This window comes from Mobula hypostoma, chromosome 7, assembly GCF_963921235.1.
Source record: "Mobula hypostoma chromosome 7, sMobHyp1.1, whole genome shotgun sequence".
Lineage (NCBI taxonomy): Eukaryota > Metazoa > Chordata > Chondrichthyes > Myliobatiformes > Myliobatidae > Mobula > Mobula hypostoma.
In genome coordinates this window covers 148,173,186-148,194,591 of record NC_086103.1, presented here as the reverse complement: position 1 = coordinate 148,194,591, position 21,406 = coordinate 148,173,186, and the positions used below count along the sequence as shown (strand labels likewise).

At 41.0% G+C, this 21,406-nt stretch overlaps 1 protein-coding gene across 2 annotated transcripts in view; it reads right to left on the bottom strand.

Moving 5' to 3' along the window:
• The window catches only part of pomp (proteasome maturation protein), a 47,839-nt gene that overhangs the window by 6,358 nt on the left and 20,075 nt on the right, over positions 1–21,406 (bottom strand). For both annotated transcript variants that reach the window (XM_063054255.1, XM_063054256.1), the window contains exons 3-5: positions 5,344–5,404; positions 1,979–2,080; positions 265–358 (exon numbers count right to left, since the gene is read on the bottom strand). In XM_063054255.1, the coding sequence (XP_062910325.1) occupies positions 265–358; positions 1,979–2,080; positions 5,344–5,404 (257 nt within the window). The remainder of the gene's footprint in view (positions 1–264; positions 359–1,978; positions 2,081–5,343; positions 5,405–21,406) is intronic.

Sequence of the window (21,406 nt, the reverse complement as noted above, 5' to 3'; positions counted from 1 at the left end):
TTCACAGAATCTTAAAATTGTTACGGACATTTTACCAGAACAATTTACTAAAATATTAAAATTCAGATATCTAATTTACTTTTCTGTCATGATCTAAACAGACTTACATCAAATGCTATATTTTACCTTAAAAGTAAAACAAGAAATTTAAACACAAGAATTAGCCTTAAATCTGAGCACTGGTTTCAGGTTTTACATGAAGCAAAGTTTTGAATTCAGTTATTCTGTTAAAATGATCAAAATCAAGAACAATAAAATTATTACCATTCAATATGTCTTCAAATCCAATGCATTCATCATTTCCTTGAAGTGTATCGAGTGCAATGTTGGAACTCATGAGGAATGGTAAGCGCTGTACCTAATTTAAAATATAGCAATAGTATTTTTGTAAACATTCTAATAGATTAGATTATCGAGAATAATACTAAAAGTTGGAATTCATCTAAATACCAGAAAAGACATGACCGAGTATGGCAAAGATGCCCTAGCTAAAATGGACTCAATGGGAATTAGGGGGAAAACCCTCCACTGGTTGGAATCATACCTGATACAAAGAAAGATGGTTGTGGTGGTTGGAGGTCAGTCAACTCATCCTCAGGGCATCACTGAAGGAGTTCCTCAGGGAAGTGTCCTAGGACCAACCATCTTCAGCTGCTTCATCAATGACCTTCCTTCCGTCATAAAGTCAGAAGTGGGGATGTTCACAGATGACTGCACAATGTTCTGCATCATTCGTGATTCCTCAGATAGTGAAGCAGTTCACACCCAAATGCAGCAGGGCCTAGACAAGTAACATTCCAGCCACGCAAGTGCCAGCAATGATCATCTCTAACAATTTCCAACAAGACAGGCTCTAACCATTATCCCTTGACATTCAATGGCATCACCATCACTGAATCCCCTACTATCAACATCCTGGGGGTTACCACTGACAGGAAACTGAACTGGTCTAGCCATATAAACATCATGGCTAGGAATCCTGCGGCATTTAACACACCTCCTGACTCCCCAGAGCCTGTCCACCATCTACAAAGCTCAGGTCAAGAGTATAATGGAATACTCGCCACACACCTGGATGGATGCAGCTCCATCAACACTCAAGAGGCTTGACACCATCCAGTACAAGGCAGCCCACTTGATTGGTACCCTTCCACAAGCATCTAATCCCTCCATCGTTGACAAACAGTTGCAGCAGTGTGTACCATCTACAAGATGCACTGCAACAACACACCAAAGTTCCTAAGGCAGCACCTTCCAGACCCACAACCACTACCATCTAGAAGGACAAGAACAGCAGATACCTGGGAACACCACCACTCGGAAATCCCCCTCCAAGTCACTCAGCATCCTGACTTGGAAACATATCGCTGTTCCTTAACTGTCGCTGGGTCAAAATCATGGAATTCCCTCCCTAACAGCAGTGTGGGTGTACCTACACCTCAGGGACTGCAGCAGTTCAAGAAGGCAGCTCATCACCACCTTCTCAAGGGCAACTAGGGATGGGCAATAAATGCTAGCTTAGCCGGTGATGCCCATATCTCATAAATGACAAAATAATAAAAACCTTACCACATCACTTACAATGGCCTTGAAGTAGGAATGCTTAGTAAACATAGCAAATCATTTAAAAATTTTGTAACTATTAATTGCAGGGAGTGTATTGGCCAGATATACATTGGGAGAAAATCTTTTCTCTTTTATCAAAAAATAATTACAATATGTAATTGGTTAAATCTCTTATCTTACAAGTGCAATTTGCAGAGAAATGCTAATTGTAAAAATCCTTGGCAGATGATCTCAATATCTATATGCAACCTTGTATACTCAAAACTACAGCTGAGTTCGCAAATGTTCAATATAAAATACATTCAATACAGAACCTTTCAGAAAGTGTACATTAGCCACACTTCCTTTGAATTTACATAAACAAAAAAAAAGTAGATTCATTACTTAAACTAACAAACACATATTGGCATACCTGCTTTACTGCTTTGTATTCCATTTGTAACTTTAGTGGTGCATATAATCCTTGAATATTTCTCAACATAGCAAAATTCATTTTATTTTGATTGAGCTGAAACTGAATACAGAAAATATTAATTTCTTGAATACTGATGTAAAATGAAATTAACTGATTCATAATAATTTCCTCCCTATTTGCAGCAAACGTGGTTGTTGAAGTATCTAGTTCAAATACCTGTATTTTATAAGATTGTATAACACCTGAAATCTATTTATCAATTTTTAAAAATGTAACAATGTAAAAATCTAGAGGTACCAGAACAAAATGCCTATTTTGCATTAGTGAGCCTTGGTTATTTAATAAGGAAGTATGATTCCTTATTCCTCCCAGATGCCAGGGTCCGGGATATCTCAGACTGAGTCCTCAGCATTCTTAAGTGGGAACAGCCAGAAATCATGACCCACGTGAGTACCATGACCTGCGTAGGAGGAGTGATGAGGTTCTGTATAGGGAGTTCAGGGAGTTATTTAGGTGCCAAGTTAAAGGGCAGGACCTCCAGCGTTATGTTCTCAGGATTGCTACCTGTGCCATGTATTGGTGAGACAAGAATGAGGAAGATTATACAGTTTAATACATGGCTAAGAAGTTGGTGTAGGAGGGAGAGCAAGATTTTTGGATCATTGGGCTCTCTTCCAGGGAAGGTGGGTCCTGTACAGAAGGGACAGTTTGCACCTGAAATGGAGAGGGACTAATATTCTAGTGGGAAGATTTGTTAATGCTGCACAGTAGGGTTTAAACTAGAGTTGCAGGGGGTTGGGAACCAAAGTGCCAGAACAGTTAATGGAGAGGTTGTGGAGGCAGATGTTGGGAAGATCTCAGACAAAGTTAGGAATCAAAGCATTGAGCATGGTGCGACTAGTGTCCTGAGTTGCATATATTTCGATGCAAGAAGTATCATAGGAAAGATGGATGATAGTGCTGAAGATGAGGGATCTGGTTTATAAACAGAGCCAATGTGTAGTGAAGAGAGGCAGTTGCTAGGGTAAAATTATAGTCAACAGGATGAGTTGCAACGTAAAAGGCAAAGGCAGACAAAATTGAAAAGGGTGAATACGGGACTGAAGGTGTTATATTTGAATGTGCACATAATATCGAATTCACCCTGAAATATGAGAAGGAGAAGCTAAAGTCAGATGTATCAGTATTACAGTGAGTAAAGGGAATTAAAGAGGCATGTGAGAGGAGAAGTTGGCCAGAACTGACTGAAAAAGAACACTGGTAGGGATGGCATCAGGGCAGCAATGTCTGGAATTTATGATAGCAATTCAGAAGGCACAGGATATACACATCCTAAAGAGGAAGAAGTATTCTAAAGAAAAGACGACATAACTGTGGCTAAAAATTGGAATTTTTAAGAATTGGGAAGCTTTTAAAAACCAACAGAAGGCAACTAAAAAAAAGTCATTAAGGTAAAGATGGAATATGAAAGCAAGCTAGCCATTAAGTAATGTTAAAGAGGATGCCAAAAGTTTCTTCAGACACATAAAGTGTAAAAAAAAGAGACAAGAGTGCATATCGGGGTCATGAAGTGTATGAAGTTACCATTACTAGAGAAAAGGTTCTTGGGAATTTGAAAGGTTTGAAGGTAGATAAGTCCCCAGAGTTCTGAAAGAGGTGGCTAAGGAGATTGTGAAGGCGTTAGTCATGATCTTTCAAAAATCACTAGATTCTGGAATGGTTCCCAAAGACTGGAAAATTGTAAATGTCACTCCACTCTTCAAGAAGGGAGACAAGCAGAAGAAAGGAAATTATAGGCCAGTTAGTCTAACCTCAGTAGTTGAGAAGATGTTGGAGTCAATGAGGTCTCAGGGTACTTGGAGGTATATAATAAAATAGGCCATAGTCAGCATGGTTTCCTCAAGGGAAAATCTTGCATGACAAATCTGTTGGAATTCTTTGAAGAAATAACAAACAGGATAGACAAAAGAGTATCAGTTGATGTTGTGTATCTGGATTTTCAGAAGTCCTTGACCAGGTGCCACACAAGCGCTTAACAAGCTACGAGGCCAAGGATTCTAGCATGGATAAAACAGTGGCTGATTTGCAGGTTGGCTGCCGGTGACTACTGGTGTTCCACATGGGACTGTGTCGGGACCAATTCTTTTTACATTATATGTCAGTTATTTGGATGATAGAATTGATGGCTTTGTTGCAAAGTTCGCAGACAATATGCAGATAGGTAGAGTAGAAGGTAGTTTTGAGGAAGTAGAGAGGTTACAGAAGGACTTAGGTTAGGAGAATGGGCAAAGAAATGGCAGATGGAATACAGTGTTAGGAAGTGTACGGTCATGCACTTGGTACAAGAAATGAAAAGTTGACTATTTTCTAAATGGAGAGAAAATACAAAAATCTGAGGTGCTAAGGGACTTGGGAGTCCTTGTGCAGGATTCCATAAAGGTTAATTTGCAGGTTGAGTCTGTGGTGAGGAAGGCAAATGCAATGTTAGTATTCATTACAAGGGGACTAGAATATAAAAGCAAGGGTGTAATGTTGAGACTTTATAAAGCACTGGTCTGGCCTCACTTAAGAGTGTTGAGAGCATATTTGCCCCCTTATCTGAGAAAGAATCTACTGAAACTGGAAAGGGTTCAAAGGAGGTTCACGAAAATGAGTCCAGGATTAAACAGCTTGTCATGTGAAGAGTGTTCAATGACTCTGGGTCTGTATTCACTAGAATTCAGAAGACTGAGAGGTGACCTCACTGAAACCTATCGAATGGTGAAAGACCTTGATAGAATGGATGAGAAGAGCATGCTCCTATGGTGGGAGAGTTTAAGACCAGAGGCTACAGCCTCAGAATAGAGTGAAGTCTTTTTAGAACGGAGGTGAGGAGGAATTTCTTTAGTCGGAATGGTGAATCTGTAGAATTCTTTGTTACAGGCAGCTGTGGAAGCCAAGTTTTTGTGTATATTTAAAGCAGAGGTTGATAGATTCTTGATTGGTAAGGGCAGGAAGGGATGTGGGGAGAAGGCAGGAGATTGGGGCTGAGGGGAAATTTGTATCGGCCATGACGAAATGGTGGAGCAGACTCAATGGGTCAAATCGCCTGATTCTGCTCCTATATCTTATGGTCTTATGATTCCTTAAGATTCAATTTTTTTGGACCTAAGCAATGAGTGAGAAGTCATTGCTTGTGTTTCTTCTTATTCTATTATTTGTCCATTCATTAGGAGTTGCACTTCTACATGCTTATCAACATGACCGGGTAATAAAAATCCTCCCCCCCAAATCCAAATCAAGTACCCTAAACATAACATAATCAAGAGTGGCAAACAAAACATAAAATAATGTATATCTCAGTTTCAAAATTCCAGGCTTACATTGCTTTCTGAAACTTCCAGGGGATGACTTGGCAAAAGCTCCGACTTCACACTGGAGAATCTTTAAAGACAGGAAGACATGTAATTTGTTTAAAAGAGACTAACAAGGTGTAAACCATTTTAAAAGTTCACATTTTTCCTTGCCCTCATGCTTTTTTACCCACTCTCTTTAAGACATTTATTTCAATTGTCCCAAGGTATATTCATTTTTCTCCTTAGAAAGTATACTTTTCACCTCTATTATAATACTAATCTCCTCCAAGAGGACGACAACCTTGTTGTGCCTCAATGACCCGGAGAGTTATATTGGATGGAGTCAGGGCTTTATGCTTCAGAGGGAAAAAGCCAAACTAAGAGTGGTTCACCAATCCTCCAGATTCAGGAGTTCGGGTCAGGGTTTACAACCCTGACTAGGCAAACAAAACAGTTACAGGAACAGCAATGAAGAATCCTTCCACATCTCTGTGTGACAGTATTCCCGAGTCTCTACCCAGGACTTGCATGACTGACGGTACACCGAGGGAAAGTTACTGACACAATGAAGGAAGCCGTGAATGCCACCACAGCCAAGGGATCTTCACTGCTGCCCTGAATGCCAACTGCGTAACGGGCAAAAGAAGAAGAATTGTACAAATCTTCATCTGTCCTCCACTTCTCCTTAGTCAACTATACCTGGCATCTTAATCAAAAATCTCAACATCATCCCTTCAGTGGCACACTTATGTCCAAGTTATTTATATAAATGGAAAAACAGATCCCAATTATAGATAACCAAGGTACCTCACTATCTGAATTCCTCTAATTTGAAATGATAGATGTGTCTATACACTTTACAAACCTCTGGGTCATTGAGGCACAGCAAGGTTGTTGTCCTCTTGGAGGAGATTAGCCTTCTCGCTTCATTGTGACTTTTAAACAAAACAACACTATTTGGGTGTATTAAGAATTCTTTAAAAGTTGAACTATGACAAAACATACAATAAAAAACTCAAGCAACACACATCAAAATTGCTGGTGAACGCAGCAGGCCAGGCAGCATCTCTAGGAAGAGGTACAGTCGACGTTTTGAGCTGAGACCCTTCGTCAAAACTCACTCTATTTGTATCAAAATCCAAAAAGTTCTGCTATACATGTCCATCTCCCACACAAAATCAATTTTTCCTCTTTCCAATTACATCGTCTTATCTATCGGGCACTTTCTATGACTCTGACCTGCATTTCTCAGATTTTATTTAGTCTTTTGTTTTCTTTCTCCAGTAACAGTTCTCCTTGAATTACCAACCAGATAAATTGATCCATCACAATATCCTTGATATCTCCCTACCAAGATATTCCACCTGCCTTATTTATATCCTCCGGTGCTTACAAACTTGTTTTCTTTCCCAGTCCCAACAAAGGGCCCCTATCCATGAGCAATGACTGTTCCACTGGTGCTACCTGCTCTGCTGAGTGTTGCCAGTATTTGTTTTCCTGTTTCTAATCCAGAACAATTTACTTACTTACCCTCCTTGAACACATTTCATAACTCAACACTACTGCGTTAGGAATACCTTTCATAAGGTATATATGACGCTATTTTAAAAAAAAACAGTAGATTTGCCCCAGTCTCCAATCTTCAGGAAACCAAAGATTGCCAGCCAAACTACACACCTAGACAGGCTTCAAGAAGAATGAATAATGAATAATGAATTATAAATACAAGTTTAGCTTTGAATGGTAAAACCAAACAGCGACTGACACTGAAGTATACAAGAATCCCCTGTTTCTACCTCAAACCATCCAATCAATAGAATTCTATTCTATATTTATCTGAAAGTTCTGCAGAACATTCAAAATATTCTTTAGTACCTTATTGAGACAAATTCCTGATTATCCAAACTATAAATAAGACCATAAGATATAGGGGCAGAATTAGGCCATTTGGCCCATTAAGTCTGCTATGCCATTTTATCATGGCTGATCCATTTTCCAAAACGCAACATCGACTGTTCTTTTTTCCATAGATGCTGCTTGGCCTGCTGAATTCCTCCACCATTGCGTCCAGGATTTGCTGTTACGCTTTAGGTCTTTTTCATCTTCTTCAGCATTGCATGTTGTGCTCTTAGTGTGATCTTTGCAGGACGCCAGCTTCCAGGGACAGTAGCAACAGTACTGAATTTTTCCATTTGTAGACAATTTCTCCTACTGTGGACTGGTCCTTCAGGTCCTTATAACTGTTTTTGTAGTCTTTTCCAGTTTCATGCATCTCTACATTCTTCTAAGGTCCCTTGAAAGTTGTTTTGATCGAGGCATGGTGCAGATAAACAGATCTTTCTTGAGAAGAGCAGACTCTGGCAGTAACTTGACTGTGTCTTTTTTATAAGGCAGGGCACCTCTACAACCCACATCTCATTGACTGGGACACCTGACTCCAAATAGCTTTTGTAAAAGGCATTACCCCAGAGGTTTACATACTTTTTTTCAACCTGGTTTGTGATTGTTTAAATGGTGTACTCAGTAATGACGAGAAGTTGTACAATTGTTTGGGCATTATTAATTCAGACAGATTGTGTTTGTCTGTTATTGTGATATATGAGGATCAGACCACATCTTACGAGTAACTAATGCAGAAAACAAGGTAATTGCAAAGCGTTCACAAACTTTTTCTTCTAACTGTATATCCTTTGTATAGCTCCCCAGTTAATAAAATATTAATGGCTTCTTTGATCAATTAAACTGTAAGGAATTCAAACTCTTATTAAAAGTTATATAGACCCTTCATTTAAAAAAGTCATTACACAGAGTAAAATAATTCAGCCAAATGAGGCTCAGCTGGTTCTCAAAGCAATGCCCACCAACCCTCCCCTGACTTTCCTACCACCAACTTACACTAGGGGCAATCCAAAGTAGTTCATTAATCTGCCAATCAGCACATCCTTGGGATATCAGAGGAAACAAGTGCATCCGAGAAAGCACACAGTCGCGGAGAGAAAGTGCAAACTCTATATATGTAACAGCAGAGGTCAAAATCTAGCATGCTGGAGCTAAGAGATTAACACTACCTGCTATGCCACTGTGCTGCCCTGATAGTTCAGGAGCAGAATTCTCAGTTGCAGTATGAGTGTACTGGATTTGATGGCACAGTGTAGCAGCGTGCAGGACACACTGTCTTGTAGCCCTGCAACCCAGTTTCTATCCCTAATGCAGCTGGATACTGTGTCCACTGCAGTCATACAACAAAATGCTGGCCATAAAAGAAATGCAGTGAGACTTGGCGGTGGGGAGGAACATTGAGAGTAAATGATAAGAACAATTTGGATAAATGTTCCTTTCATTATCTTAAGCTCTGAATTTGGACAGATCAGCCAAAACAATGAATAGTCCATATCTATTCCTTTATCTCATAACTTATAAGAACAAACTTATTAGAGAACCAATTAAGCTATGCCAAAAGTTTAAAACCAGCGATTCTTATACACCTATTTCATTTCTAACCCATCACCAGGTAACATAGGAAGACACTGGTAGACATTGGCCTCAACAGGAACGGCTGATTAAAATTTCCAAAATAACTTGTATTGTTTATTTTCCGCAGAATTGATATTTTTGGCTCCATGACCAGGAAATTCAAGGTACTGAAATATTATGCTTCTTAAAATAACATAGTGATTTCACATTAAAAAACACAAGCTACTTCCTGTTCTGTAGAAAATGAAGCACGTTTCTTTAAAGAAAATTTATAATGCATTTGGCTGAAACACGAAGATCAGCAAAATATGGAGTACAAAACCATACATGACTTTATAAGCTCCTTATCAATTAATGTAGTGTATTCAGTACACAAATAGTTTTTTCTAACTGAGAAGTATACAAAATATTACCAAAAAATGGGGGAAATACAACTAATATTTTACTAATGTTGTATCTAAAGTAACAGCTATAAATTGCTCCAAATGAAAGTTTTTGAATCTTGCATCCGAAGCAGAGATGCAGTAATTAGTAATGCTGGTATAAAGAACAGTACATATCACCTGTTTGAACACAAAAATAAAACCCCTGCAGATGCTGGAATCTAGTTTAAAAAAAACAGAACTCTGGAAGATCTCAGCAGGTCAAACAGCATTTGTGAAAGCAAAAGATATAAGCTGCTATTTTGGGTCAAGTCTCTGCATCAGAATTGAGGGGAAACAGGAAAGACTATGTACGAGAATGGGATAGAAGCTGATAAATAGAATGAGATTGGAAGGGGATAATGGAACCAGTTGGAAAGGGGATGAAAGGGATGAATATAGAGAAAAGAAAACTAAGTGGAGGGGCGAGTGTGTTGTAGGAGAGCAGTGGGAGCTGTGGGTTACTTGAAATGGAACATTCAATATTCATACTGTTAATTTGTAAACCACCCAACTGGAATATAAGACATTGTACTTCCAAACTGCATTTGGCCTCTCAGTAGCAATGAAGATAGCCGATGACAGCTAGGTCACTATGGGAGCAGGAAGGAAAGTTAAAAAACAATCAGAATCTCAAGCTGGATGTTGTAGACAGAGCATTGGTGCTCTGCAAAACAGTTGCTCAGCCTATGTTTCGTTTCTTCAATGCAGTGGATGCCACAGTGCAGGCACTAAATGTAGTAGACAACTGGAAGTACAGGTGAACTTCTGCCTCACTTGCATGGTAGGTCTCTGAATAGTGGTGAAGAGGAAGGTGAAGGAACAGTTGTTACCCTGACTGTTACAGCTAAGGAAAGATGCACAGACCAGGGACACAAAGAGAACTGTTCCTGCAAAAAGGAGTAGGGGAGAGAGGGGAAGATATTACTGGTGGTAGTATTGTGTTGGAGTTGGTGGAAATGGTAAAAGATGATGTATTGGATGCTGAGGCTGATGGGATGGAAGAGGACTAGGGGAACTCTACTGCTGTTCAGCTTAATGGAATGAAGGTGTCAGAGTAAATGTGTAGAAAGTGAAGATAATATGGATAATTCAATTTAAATTTGATTTTATTGTTATCTGACTGTACATACAGTGGCATGCAAAAGTTTGGGCACCCCGGTCAAAATTTCTGTTACTCTAAATAGCTAAGCGAGTAAAAGATGACCTGATTTCCAAAAGGCATAAAGTTAAAGATGACACATTTCTTTAATATTTTAAGCTAGATTACTTTTTTATTTCCCCTTTTTACAATTTCAAAATAACAAAAAAGGAAAAGGGCCTGAAGCAAAACTCTGGGCACCCTGCATGGTCAGTACTTAGTAACACCCCCTTTGGCAAGTATCACAGCTTGTAAACGCTTTCTGTAACCAGCTAAGAGTCTTTCAATTCTTGTTTGGGGGATTTTCGCCCATTCTTCCTTGCAAAAGGCTTCTAGTTCTGTGAGATTCTTGGGCTGTCTTGCATGCACTGCTCTTTTGAGGTCTATCCACAGATTTTCAATGATGTTTAGGTTGGGGGACTGTGAGGGTCATGGCAAAACCTTCAGCTTACGCCTCTTGAGGTAGTCCATTATGGATTTTGGGCTGTGTTTAGGATCATTATCCTGTGGTAGAAGCCATCCTCATTTCATCTTCAGCCTTTTTTTACAGATGGTGTGATGTTTGCTTCCAGAATTTGCTGGTATTTAATTGAATTCATTCTTCCCTCTACCAGTAAATGTTCCCCGTGCCACTGGCTGCAACACAAGCCTTGAAGGGGTCTCGGCCTGAAACGTCGACTGTACCTCTTCCTAGAGATGCTGCCTGGCCTGCTGCGTTCACCAGCAACTTTGATGTGTGTTGCTTGAATTTCCAGCATCTGCAGAATTCCTGTTGTTTGAGTAGTTCTCTTGGAAAGTTTTCTTGGTCTTCCAACCTCAACTTGACCTCCACCGTTCCTGTTAACTGCCATTTCTTAATTACATTACGAACTGAGGAAGCGGCTACCTGAAGACGCTTTCCTATCTTCTTATAGCCTTCTCCTGCTTTGTGGGCATCATTTATTTTAATTTTCAGAGTGATAGGCAGCTGCTTAGAGGAGCCCATGGCTGCTGATTGTTGGGACGAGGTTTGAGGAGTCAAGGTATTTATGAAGCTTTTAAATTTGCATCACCTGGCCTTTCCTAACAATGACTGTGAACAAGCCAAAGCCCGAGCAAGCTAATTAAGGTCTGAGACCTTGGTAAAAATTATCTGAGAGCTCAAATCTCTTGGAGTGCCCAAACTTTTGTCTGGTGCTCCTTTCCTTTTTTTCTACTCCAAAACTGTACAAAACAAAAATAATACACTAATCTTGCTGAAAATGTTGAAAAGAATGTTTCATCTTTAACTTTATGACTTTTAGAGATCAGTTCATCTTCTACTCACTTAACTATTCGCAGTAACAGAAACTTTTACCAGGGGTGCCCAAACTTTTGCATGCCACCGTATTGTCATCTGCTTGTACAACCAAATGAAACAACATTCCTCCGGACCACAGTGTACCCATGCAACGTGTATCACACACAGCACATAAACCAAACTATTATAAGGTAAGTTAATAAAATGAATTCAAAATCTATGTAGTAAAGTGCAGCACAGGTAATCAGCTTGTTATCTGATTGGCAGGACCTTGGTGGTGGCAGGAGATTCATTAGTTTCACAGTCTGAGGGAAAAAGCTGTTATCCAATCTGGCAATCTTAGTCCTGGTGCTTTTGTACCTGTTTCCTGATAGCAGTAGATCAGACATTGTGGGATGGGTGGTAGGAATCCTCAAAAATGCTTTGACCCCCCTCATCTGTAACACTCCCAGTAAATGTCACAAATAGGGGGGAGGGAGATCCCAAAGATACTCTCGGCAGTAGTTACTGCCCTCTGTATGTCTTGCGATCCAGTACCTTGCAGATTCCATGCCACACAATGATGCAGCCCAACAGGAGACTCTCAATGGTGCTCCTGTTAAAAGTTGTCAAAATGGAGGCGGGGAACCTTGCACGCCGCAATCTCCTCAGAAAGTACACATGCTGCTGTGTCTTCTTGACTAACAAGGAGATGTTGTGGGTCTGGGTTAGATCATCTATAATGTGCACACCGAAGAATTCTGAGCTCTTCACTCTCTCCACTGCAGAGACATTGATGTGCAATGGAGGGTGCACGACCTGTGCCTTCAGAAGTCCACGTTTGCATTATCCATGTTGAAACTCAGGTTGTTGTTCTTGCATCACTTGACAAGCCTCTTTACCTCCTCTGAAACAGGGGGCCATATTTATGGATCACTGCGATCTCTTCTGGGGTAGCTGTGACCTGTACAAAAGGGACAGATTACGCCTGAACCTGAAGAGGTCTAATATTCTTGCAGGCAGGTTGGTTACAGTTGTTCAGATGGGTTTAAACTAATTTGGCAGGGGGATAGGAACCAAAGTGATAGTGCTGAAGATGAGATAGTTGGTTCACAAATAGGCGTGAGATAGTTGGTTCACAAATAGGCAATGTGTAGTGATACTCCTAGCGAGAAGAGGTTGATGATAGGGCAAAATTGCAGTCAGCAGGGTGAGTTGCAATGTAAAAGACAGACAAAAATCGAAAAAGGTAAATACAGGACTGAAGGTATTATATTTGAATGCGTGCAATATACGGAATAAGGTCGATGAATTTGTAGCAGATACAGATTGGCAAGTTTGATGTGTAGGCACCACTGAATCATTGCTGAAAGAAGATTATAACTGGGAGCTTAATGTCCAATGATACACATTGTATTGAGAGATAGGCCAGAAGGCAGAGGAGGTGGCATGGCACTGTTTTGAAAAAATGAAACTAAATCATTAGAAATAAGCGACAGAGGAAGATGTTGAATCGTTGTGGATAGAGCTAAGGATCTGCAAGGGTAAAAAGACCCTGATGGAAGTTATATACAGACCCACAAATAGTAGTGAGGATGTGATCTGCAAGTTACAACTGGAGATAAAAAATGCATGCCAAAAGGGCAATGTTACAAAAGTCATGGGGGATTTCAATATGCAGGTAGATTGGGAAAATCAGGTTGGTGCAGGATACCAAGAGGGGGAATTTTTAGATTGTCTACAAGACAGCTTTTTAGAGCAACTCATGGTTAAGCCCACTAGGGAATCAGCTATTCTAGATCGGGTGTTGTGTAATGAACTGGAATTGATCAAAAAGCTTAAGTAAAAGCACCCTTGGGGGCAAGTAATAATATGATCAAGTTCACCCTGAAACTTGAGAAGGAGAAGCTAAAGTCAAATATATCAGTATTATAGCGGAGTAAAGGAAATTACAGAGGCATGAGAGAGGATTCAGCCAGAATTGATTTTGGAAAAGAACATTAGGACAGATGATGGCAGAGCAGCAATGGCTGGAATTTCTGGAAGCAATTTGGAAGGCGCAGGATATTTACATCCCAAAGAGGAAGAAATATTCGAAAGATGACACAACCATGGCTAAGAGCCAACATAAAAGCTAAATAGGACACATATAATAGAACAAAAATTAGAGGGAAGTTAGAGGAGTGCAAAGCTTTCAAATACCAAAAGAAGGCAAATAAAAAAGTCATTACGAAGGTAAAGATGGAATACAAAAGTAAGCTAGCCACTAATATTAAAGTGTACCAAAAGTTTCTTCATACACAAAGTGTAAAAGAGAGGCAAGAGTAAATAAATGACCCATTGGAAAATGATGCTGGAGAGGCAGTAACAGGGGACAAGGAAATGGTGGACAAACTGAATAAATATTTTGCATCAGTCTCCACTGTGGAAGACACTAGCAGTATGGTGGAAGTTCCAGGTGTCAGGGATCAGGGGTCATGAAGTGTGTGAAGTTACCATAACTAGGGAGAAGGTTCTTAGGAAAATGAAAGGTCTGAAGGTAGCTAAGTCACCTAGACCAGATCGTGTATGCCAAGGGTTCTGAAAAAGGTGGCTGAAGAGACTGTAGAGGCATTAGTAAAGATCTTTCAAGAAGAAAAGGATTCTGACACGATTCCAAAAGACTGAAAAACTGCAAATGTCATTCTACTCTTCAAGAAGGGAGAGAGGCAGAAGAAAGGAAATTATAGCCAGTTAGTCTGACCTCGTGGTTGGGAAGATGTTGGAGTTGATTGTTAAAGGATGTGGTTTTGAGGAATTTGGAGGCTCATGATAAAATAGACCATAGTCAGCATGGCTTCTCAAGGGAAAATCTTGTCTGACAAATCTGTTGGAATTCTTTGAAAAAAATAACAAGCAGGATAGACAAAGGAGAATCAGTTAACGTTGTGTTTTTGGATTTTTAGAAGGCCTTTGACAAGGTGCCACACATGAGGCTGCTTAACAAGCTACGAGCCCATGGTATTACAGGAAAGATTCCAGCATGGATAAAGCAGTGGGTGATTGGCAAGAGGTAAAGAGTGGGAATAAAGGGAGCCTTTTCTGCTTGGCTACCAGTGACTACTGGTGTTCCACAGAATTCTGGGTTGGGACTGATTCTTTTTATGTTATATGTCAATGATGTAGATGACAGAATTGATGGCTTTGTTGCAAAATTTGCAGAAGGTACAAAGGTAAGTGGAGCGGCAGGTAATTTTGAGGAAATAGTGAGGCTATAGAAGCACTTAGATTAGCAGAATGGGCAAAGAAGTGGCAGATGGAATAGAGTGTCGGGAAGTGTATGGTCATGCAATTTGGCAGAAGAAATGAAAGTTGACTATTTTCTAAATGGAGAGAAAATACAAAAATCTGAGGTGCAAAGGGATTTGAAAGTCCTTGAGCAAGATTCTCTAAAGGCTAATTTGCAAGTTGAGTCTATAGTGAGGAAGGCAACTCCAATGTTAGCATTCATTTCAGGAGGACTACAGTATCAAAGCAAGGATGTAATGCTCAGGCTTTAAGGCAGTGAGGCCTCACTTGCAGGTTTAGGTCCCTTACCGTAGAAAGGATTGATAGTGGGTTTAGATTTTCTTTACTGTATAACAAAATTATTATATTTCAATATTACGATTTAATTAATTTTTTATGAATACAGGGTTTTGTGATTGTAACTATATTTTTAATACAATGTATTTGGTCCTATTTTATTTTTTCTTTTGACATATATCTTTTTGTACCCTGTATTCTTCTTTGCAGAAACTAATAAAAATATTGAAAGAGAAAGGATGTGCTGCACCTAGAGAGGGTTCAAAGGAGGTTCACAAAAATGATTCCAAGATTAAACAACTTGTCATATGAAGAACATTTGATGGCTCTGGGCCTGTATGTACTGGGATATAGAAAAATGCGAGTTGACCTAATTGAAACCTATCGAATGGTGAAAAGCCTTGACAACAAGTGGAAGTGGAGAGGCTGTTTCCTAAGGTGGGAGTGTCCAAAAATAGAGGACAGAGCCTCAAAATAGAAAGGCATCCTTCTAGAACAGAGATGAGGAGGAATTTCTTTAGCCAGAGAGTGGTGAATCTGTGGAATTCTTTGACACAGGCAGCTGTGGAGGCCAAGTCTTTATGCATATTTAAGGGAGAAGATTGATAGATTCTTAAGTGGTCAGGAGATAAACGGATATGGGGAGAAGACAGGAGATTGGGACTGAGAGGCAAATTGGATCAGCCATGATGAAAAGACAGAGAAGACTCAATGGGCCAAAAGGCCTAATTCTGCTCCTGTATCTTAAGGTCTTATCATGGTCCCTCTGTATATTGATACATCATTGTTGCTGATGAGGCCAACCACTATTGTATCATCAGCGAAATTGATGATGTGGTTTGAGCTGCATCTGGCAGTGCAGTTGTGAGTCAGCAGTGGACTGAGCGCACAGCCCTGGGGCACCAGTGCTCGGCATGATGGAGGTTGAGATGCTGCTCAGACTCAGACCGACTGGAGTCTTCTGTCAATAAATCCAAGATCAAGTTACAGAGTGGGGTGCTGAAACTCAAGGAAGGCAGTTTACCCACCAGCCTCTGAGGGATGAACACGTTAAACGCTGAGTTAAAGTCGACATCAAACAACATCTTGGCATATGAGGCAATGTGTATGAGGGCTTCATCAACTACGGCAAAGGAAAAAGGAGCACATTACTGAAGCTCTAAAGTGGAAGGCTGCATCTTGAGAACGGACTGAGAAATTGAAAAAAAAAGTGATGGCATCCTTATAGGAAGCAGAGGAGGAGAAAGTATATTTGAAGTAGCTGTGGGAGTCAGTGACTTCACAGATGTTAAAGGCATGCAAGACGACAAAGTGATGAAACTAATGAGTGGTGGAGTTCATCACCAGTGACAAGATGGCCTACAGAGAGGAGATGTTAGAGCATGAGACTTGATTACAGACAAATAACTTTTTCCTCAATGTCAACAAGACAAAGGAGATGTTATCAACTTCAGGAGAACTAGCACTACTCACACCCCGGAAGTGGAAACTGAGCAGTTTCAAACCCTGGGAGTGCATATCTCGCACAACCTCTAATGGTCCCACACCACCATCAAGGAAGCTTTCTAAGGGCACTGAAGAGAGCTGGATTATGCACATCAGTACTCATAACCTTCGACAGATGCGCAGTAGAGAGCATCCCAACATACTGCATCATTGCATGGTACAGAAACTGCAGTGTAGTGAACCGGAAGGCTTTATAACAGGTAGTCAAATTGTCCAACGCATCTCCAGCACCAGCCTACCCACCATCAAGGACATATATAAAAAGTGTCTAGATAAGGACCAATAACCTCTTGAAGGATGCACCCACCCTGCTCATGGACTGTTTGTCCCATTCTCATCAGAGGCGGCTACATAGCATCTCTGCCTGATCCACCAGACACAAAAAGATACTTTCCTCAAGCATTAAGGCTGATCAACACCTCCACCCACTAACATAGAAACATAGAAAATAGGTGCAGGAGTAGGCCATTCGGCCCTTCGAGCCTGCACTGCCATTCAGTATGATCATGGCTGATCATCCAACTCAGAACCCTGTACCTGCCTTCTCTCCATACCCCCTGATCCCTTTAGCCATAACGGTCATATCTAACTCCCTCTTAAATACAGCCAATGAACTGGCCTCAACTGTTTCCTGTGGCAGAGAATTCCACAGATTCACCACTCTCTGTGTGAAGAAGTTTTTCCTAATCTCGGTCCTAAAAGGCTTCCCCTTTATCCTCAAACTATGACCCCTCGTTCTGGACTTCCTCAACATCGGGAACAATCTTCCTGCATCTAGCCTGTCCAATCCATTTAGGATTTTATACGTTTCAATAAGATCCCCCCTCAATCTTCTAAATTCCAACGAGTATAAGCCTAGCCAATCCAGTCTTTCATCATATGAAAGTCCTGCCATCCCGGGAATCAATCTGGTGAACCTTTTTTGTACCTTCTATGGTAAGAATGTCTTTCCTCAGATTAGGGGACCAAAACTGCACACAATACTCCAGGTGTGGTCTCACCAAGGCCATGTACAACTGCAGTAGTACCTCCCTGCTCCTGTACTCGAATCCTCTTGCTATGAATGCCAGCATACCATTCGCCTTTTTCACCACCTGCTGTACCTGCATGCCCACTTTCAATGTCTGGTGTATAATGACACCCAGGTCTAGTTGCACCTCCCCTTTTCCTAATCGACCACCATTCAGATAATAATCTGTTTTCCTGTTTTTGCCACGAAAGTGGATAACCTCACATTTATCCACATTAAATTGCATCTGCCATGAATTTGCCCACTCACCTAACCTATCCAAGTCACCCTGCATCCTCTGAGCATCCTCCTCACAGCTAACACTGCCGCCCAGCTCCGTGTCATCCGCAAACTTGGAGGCGCTGCATTTAATTCCCTCATCTAAGTCATTAATATATATTGTAAACAACTGGGGTCCCAGCACTGAGCCTTGCGGTACCCCACTAGTCACTGCCTGCCATTCTGAAAAGGTCCCGTTTATTCCCACTCTTTGCTTCCTGTCTGCCAACCAATTCTTTATCCACATCAATACCTTACCCCCGATACCGTGTGCTTTAAGTTGCACACTAATCTCCTGTGTGGAACCTTGTCAAAAGCCTTTTGAAAATCCAAATATACCACATCCACTGGTTCTCCCATAGAAACCATAGAAACTACAGCACAGAAACAGGCCTTTTGGCCCTTCTTGGCTGTGCTGAACCATTTTCTGCCTAGTCCCACTGACCTGCACACGGACCATATCCCTCCATACACCTCCCATCCATGTATCTGTCCAATTTATTCTTAAATGTTAAAAACAAACCCGCATTTACCACCTCGTCTGGCAGCTCATTCCATACTCCCACCACTCTCTGCATGAAGAAGCCCCTCCAATGTTCCCTTTAAACTTTCCCCCCCTCACCCTTAACCCATGTCCTCTGGTTTTTTTCTCCCCTTGCCTCAGTGGAAAAAGCCTGCTTGCATTCACTCTATCAATACCCATCATAATTTTATATACCTCTATCAAATCTCCCCTCATTCTTCTACGCTCCAGGGAATAAAGTCCTAACCTATTCAATCTTTCTCTGTAACTGAGTTTCTCAAGTCCCGGCAACATCCTTGTAAACCTTCTCTGCACTCTTTCAAGCTTATTTATATCCTTCCTGTAATTTGGTGACCAAAACTGAACACAATACTCCAGATTCGGCCTCACCAATGCCTTATACAACCTCATCATAACATACCAGCTCTTATACTCAATACTTTGATTAATAAAGGCCAATGTACCAAAAGCTCTCTTTATGACCCCATCTACCTGTGATGCCACTTTTAGGGAATTTTGTATCTGTATTCCCAGATCCCTCTGTTCCACTGCACTCCTCAGTGCCTTACCATTAACCCTGTATGTTCTACGTTGGTTTGTCCTTCCAACATGCAATACCTCACACTTGTCTGTATTAAACTCCATCTGCCATTTTTCAGCCCATTTTTCCAGCTGGTCCAAGTCCCTCTGCAGGCTCTGAAAACCTTCCTCACTGTCTACTACACCTCCAATCTTTGTATCATCAGCAAATTTGCTGATCCAATTTACTACATTATCATCCAGATCATTGATATAGATGACAAATAACAATGGACCCAGCACCGATCCCTGTGGCACACCACTAGTCACAGGCCTCCACTCGGAGAAGCAATTCTCTACCACCACTCTTTGGCTTCTTCCATTGAGCCAATGTCTAATCCAATTTACCACCTCTCCATGTATACCTAGCGACTGAATTTTCCTAACTAACCTCCCATGCGGGACCTTGTCAAAGGCCTTACTGAAGTCCATGTAGACAATATCCACTGCCTTCTCTTCATCCACTTTCCTGGTAACCTCCTCGAAAAACTCCATTAGATTGGTCAAACATGACCTACCACGCACAAAGCCATGCTGACTCTCCCTAATAAGTCCCTGTCTATCCAAATGCTTGTAGATTCTGTCTCTTAGTACTCCCTCCAATAACTTACCTACTACCGACGTTAAACTTACTGGCCTATAATTTCCCGGATTACTTTTCGATACTTTTTTCAACAACGGAACAACATGAGCCACTCTCCAATCCTCCGGCACCTCACATGTAGACAGCGACATTTTAAATATTTCTGCCAGGGCCCCTGCAATTTTAACACTAGTCTCCTTCAAGGTCTGAGGGAACACCCTGTCAGGTCCCGGGGATTTATCCACTTTAATTTTCCTCAAGACAGCAAGGACCTCCTCCTTTTCGATCTGTACAGTTTCCATGGTCTCACTACTTGATTCCCTCAATTCCATAGATTTCATGCCAGCTTCCTTAGTAAATACAGACGCACAAAACCTATTTAAGATCTCCCCCATTTCCTTTGGTTCCGCACAAAGCCGACCACTCTGATCTTCAAGAGGACCAATTTTATCCCTTACAATCCTTTTGCTCTTAATATACTTGTAAAAGCTCTTTGGATTATCCTTCACTTTGACTGCCAAGGCAACCTCGTGTCTTCTTTTAGCCCTCCTGATTTCTTTAAGTATTTTCTTGCACTTCTTATACTCCTCAAGCACCTGATTTACCTCCTGTTTCCTATACATTTCATACAACTCCCTCTTCTTCTTTATCAGAGTTGCAATATCCCTTGAGAACCAAGGTTCCTTATTCCTATTCACTTTGCCTTTAATCCTGACAGGAACATACAAATTCTGCACTCTCAAAATTTCTCCTTTGAAGGCTTCCCACCTACCGATCACATCCTTGCCAGAGAACAACCTGTCCCAATCCACGCTTTTTAGATCCTTTCTCATTTCTTCAAATTTGGCCTTCTTCCAGTTAAGAACCTCAACCCTTGGACCAGATCTATCCTTGCCCATGATCAAGTTGAAACTAATGGTGTTATGATCACTGGAACCAAAGTGCTCCCCTACACAGACTTCTGTCACTTGTCCTAACTCGTTTCCTAACAGGAGATCCAATATTGCATCCCCTCAAGTTGGTCCCTCTATATACTGATTTAGAAAACTTTCCTGAACACATTTTACAAACTCTAAACCATCTAGACCCCTAACAGTATGGGAGACCCAATCAATATATGGAAAATTAAAATCCCCCACCACCACAACTTTATGTTTCCTGCAGTTGCCTGCTATCTCTCTGCAGATTTGCTCTTCCAAGTCTCGTTGACTATTGGGTGGTCTGTAATACAATCCCACTGATGTGGCCATACCTTTCCTGTTTCTCAGCTCCACCCATAAGGACTCAGTAGACAAGCCCTCTAATCTGTCCTGCCTGAGCACTGCTGTAATATTTTCCCTAACAAGCAATGTTACTCCCCCACCTTTCATTCCTCTGCCTCGATCACATCTGAAACATCGGAACCCTGGAATATTAAGCTGCCAGTCGTGCCCCTCCTGTAGCCAAGTTTCACTAATTGCTATAACGTCATAACTCCGCGTGTCAATCCACGCCCTCAACTCATCCACCTTCCCCACAATACTCCTAGCATTGAAATATATACACCTCAGAAGATTTTTACCACCACTCACAACCTTTCTATTAGCGGATTTGCTTGAACTTTTAGCATCATTTATTTTCACCCCAGCCACACTGTCAGCTCTGGCACTCTGGTTCCCATCCCCCTGCAAATCCAGTTTAAAGCCTCCCCAATAGCATTAACAAACCTCCCTGAAAGGATATTAGTCCCCCTGTAGTTCAAGTGTAACCCGT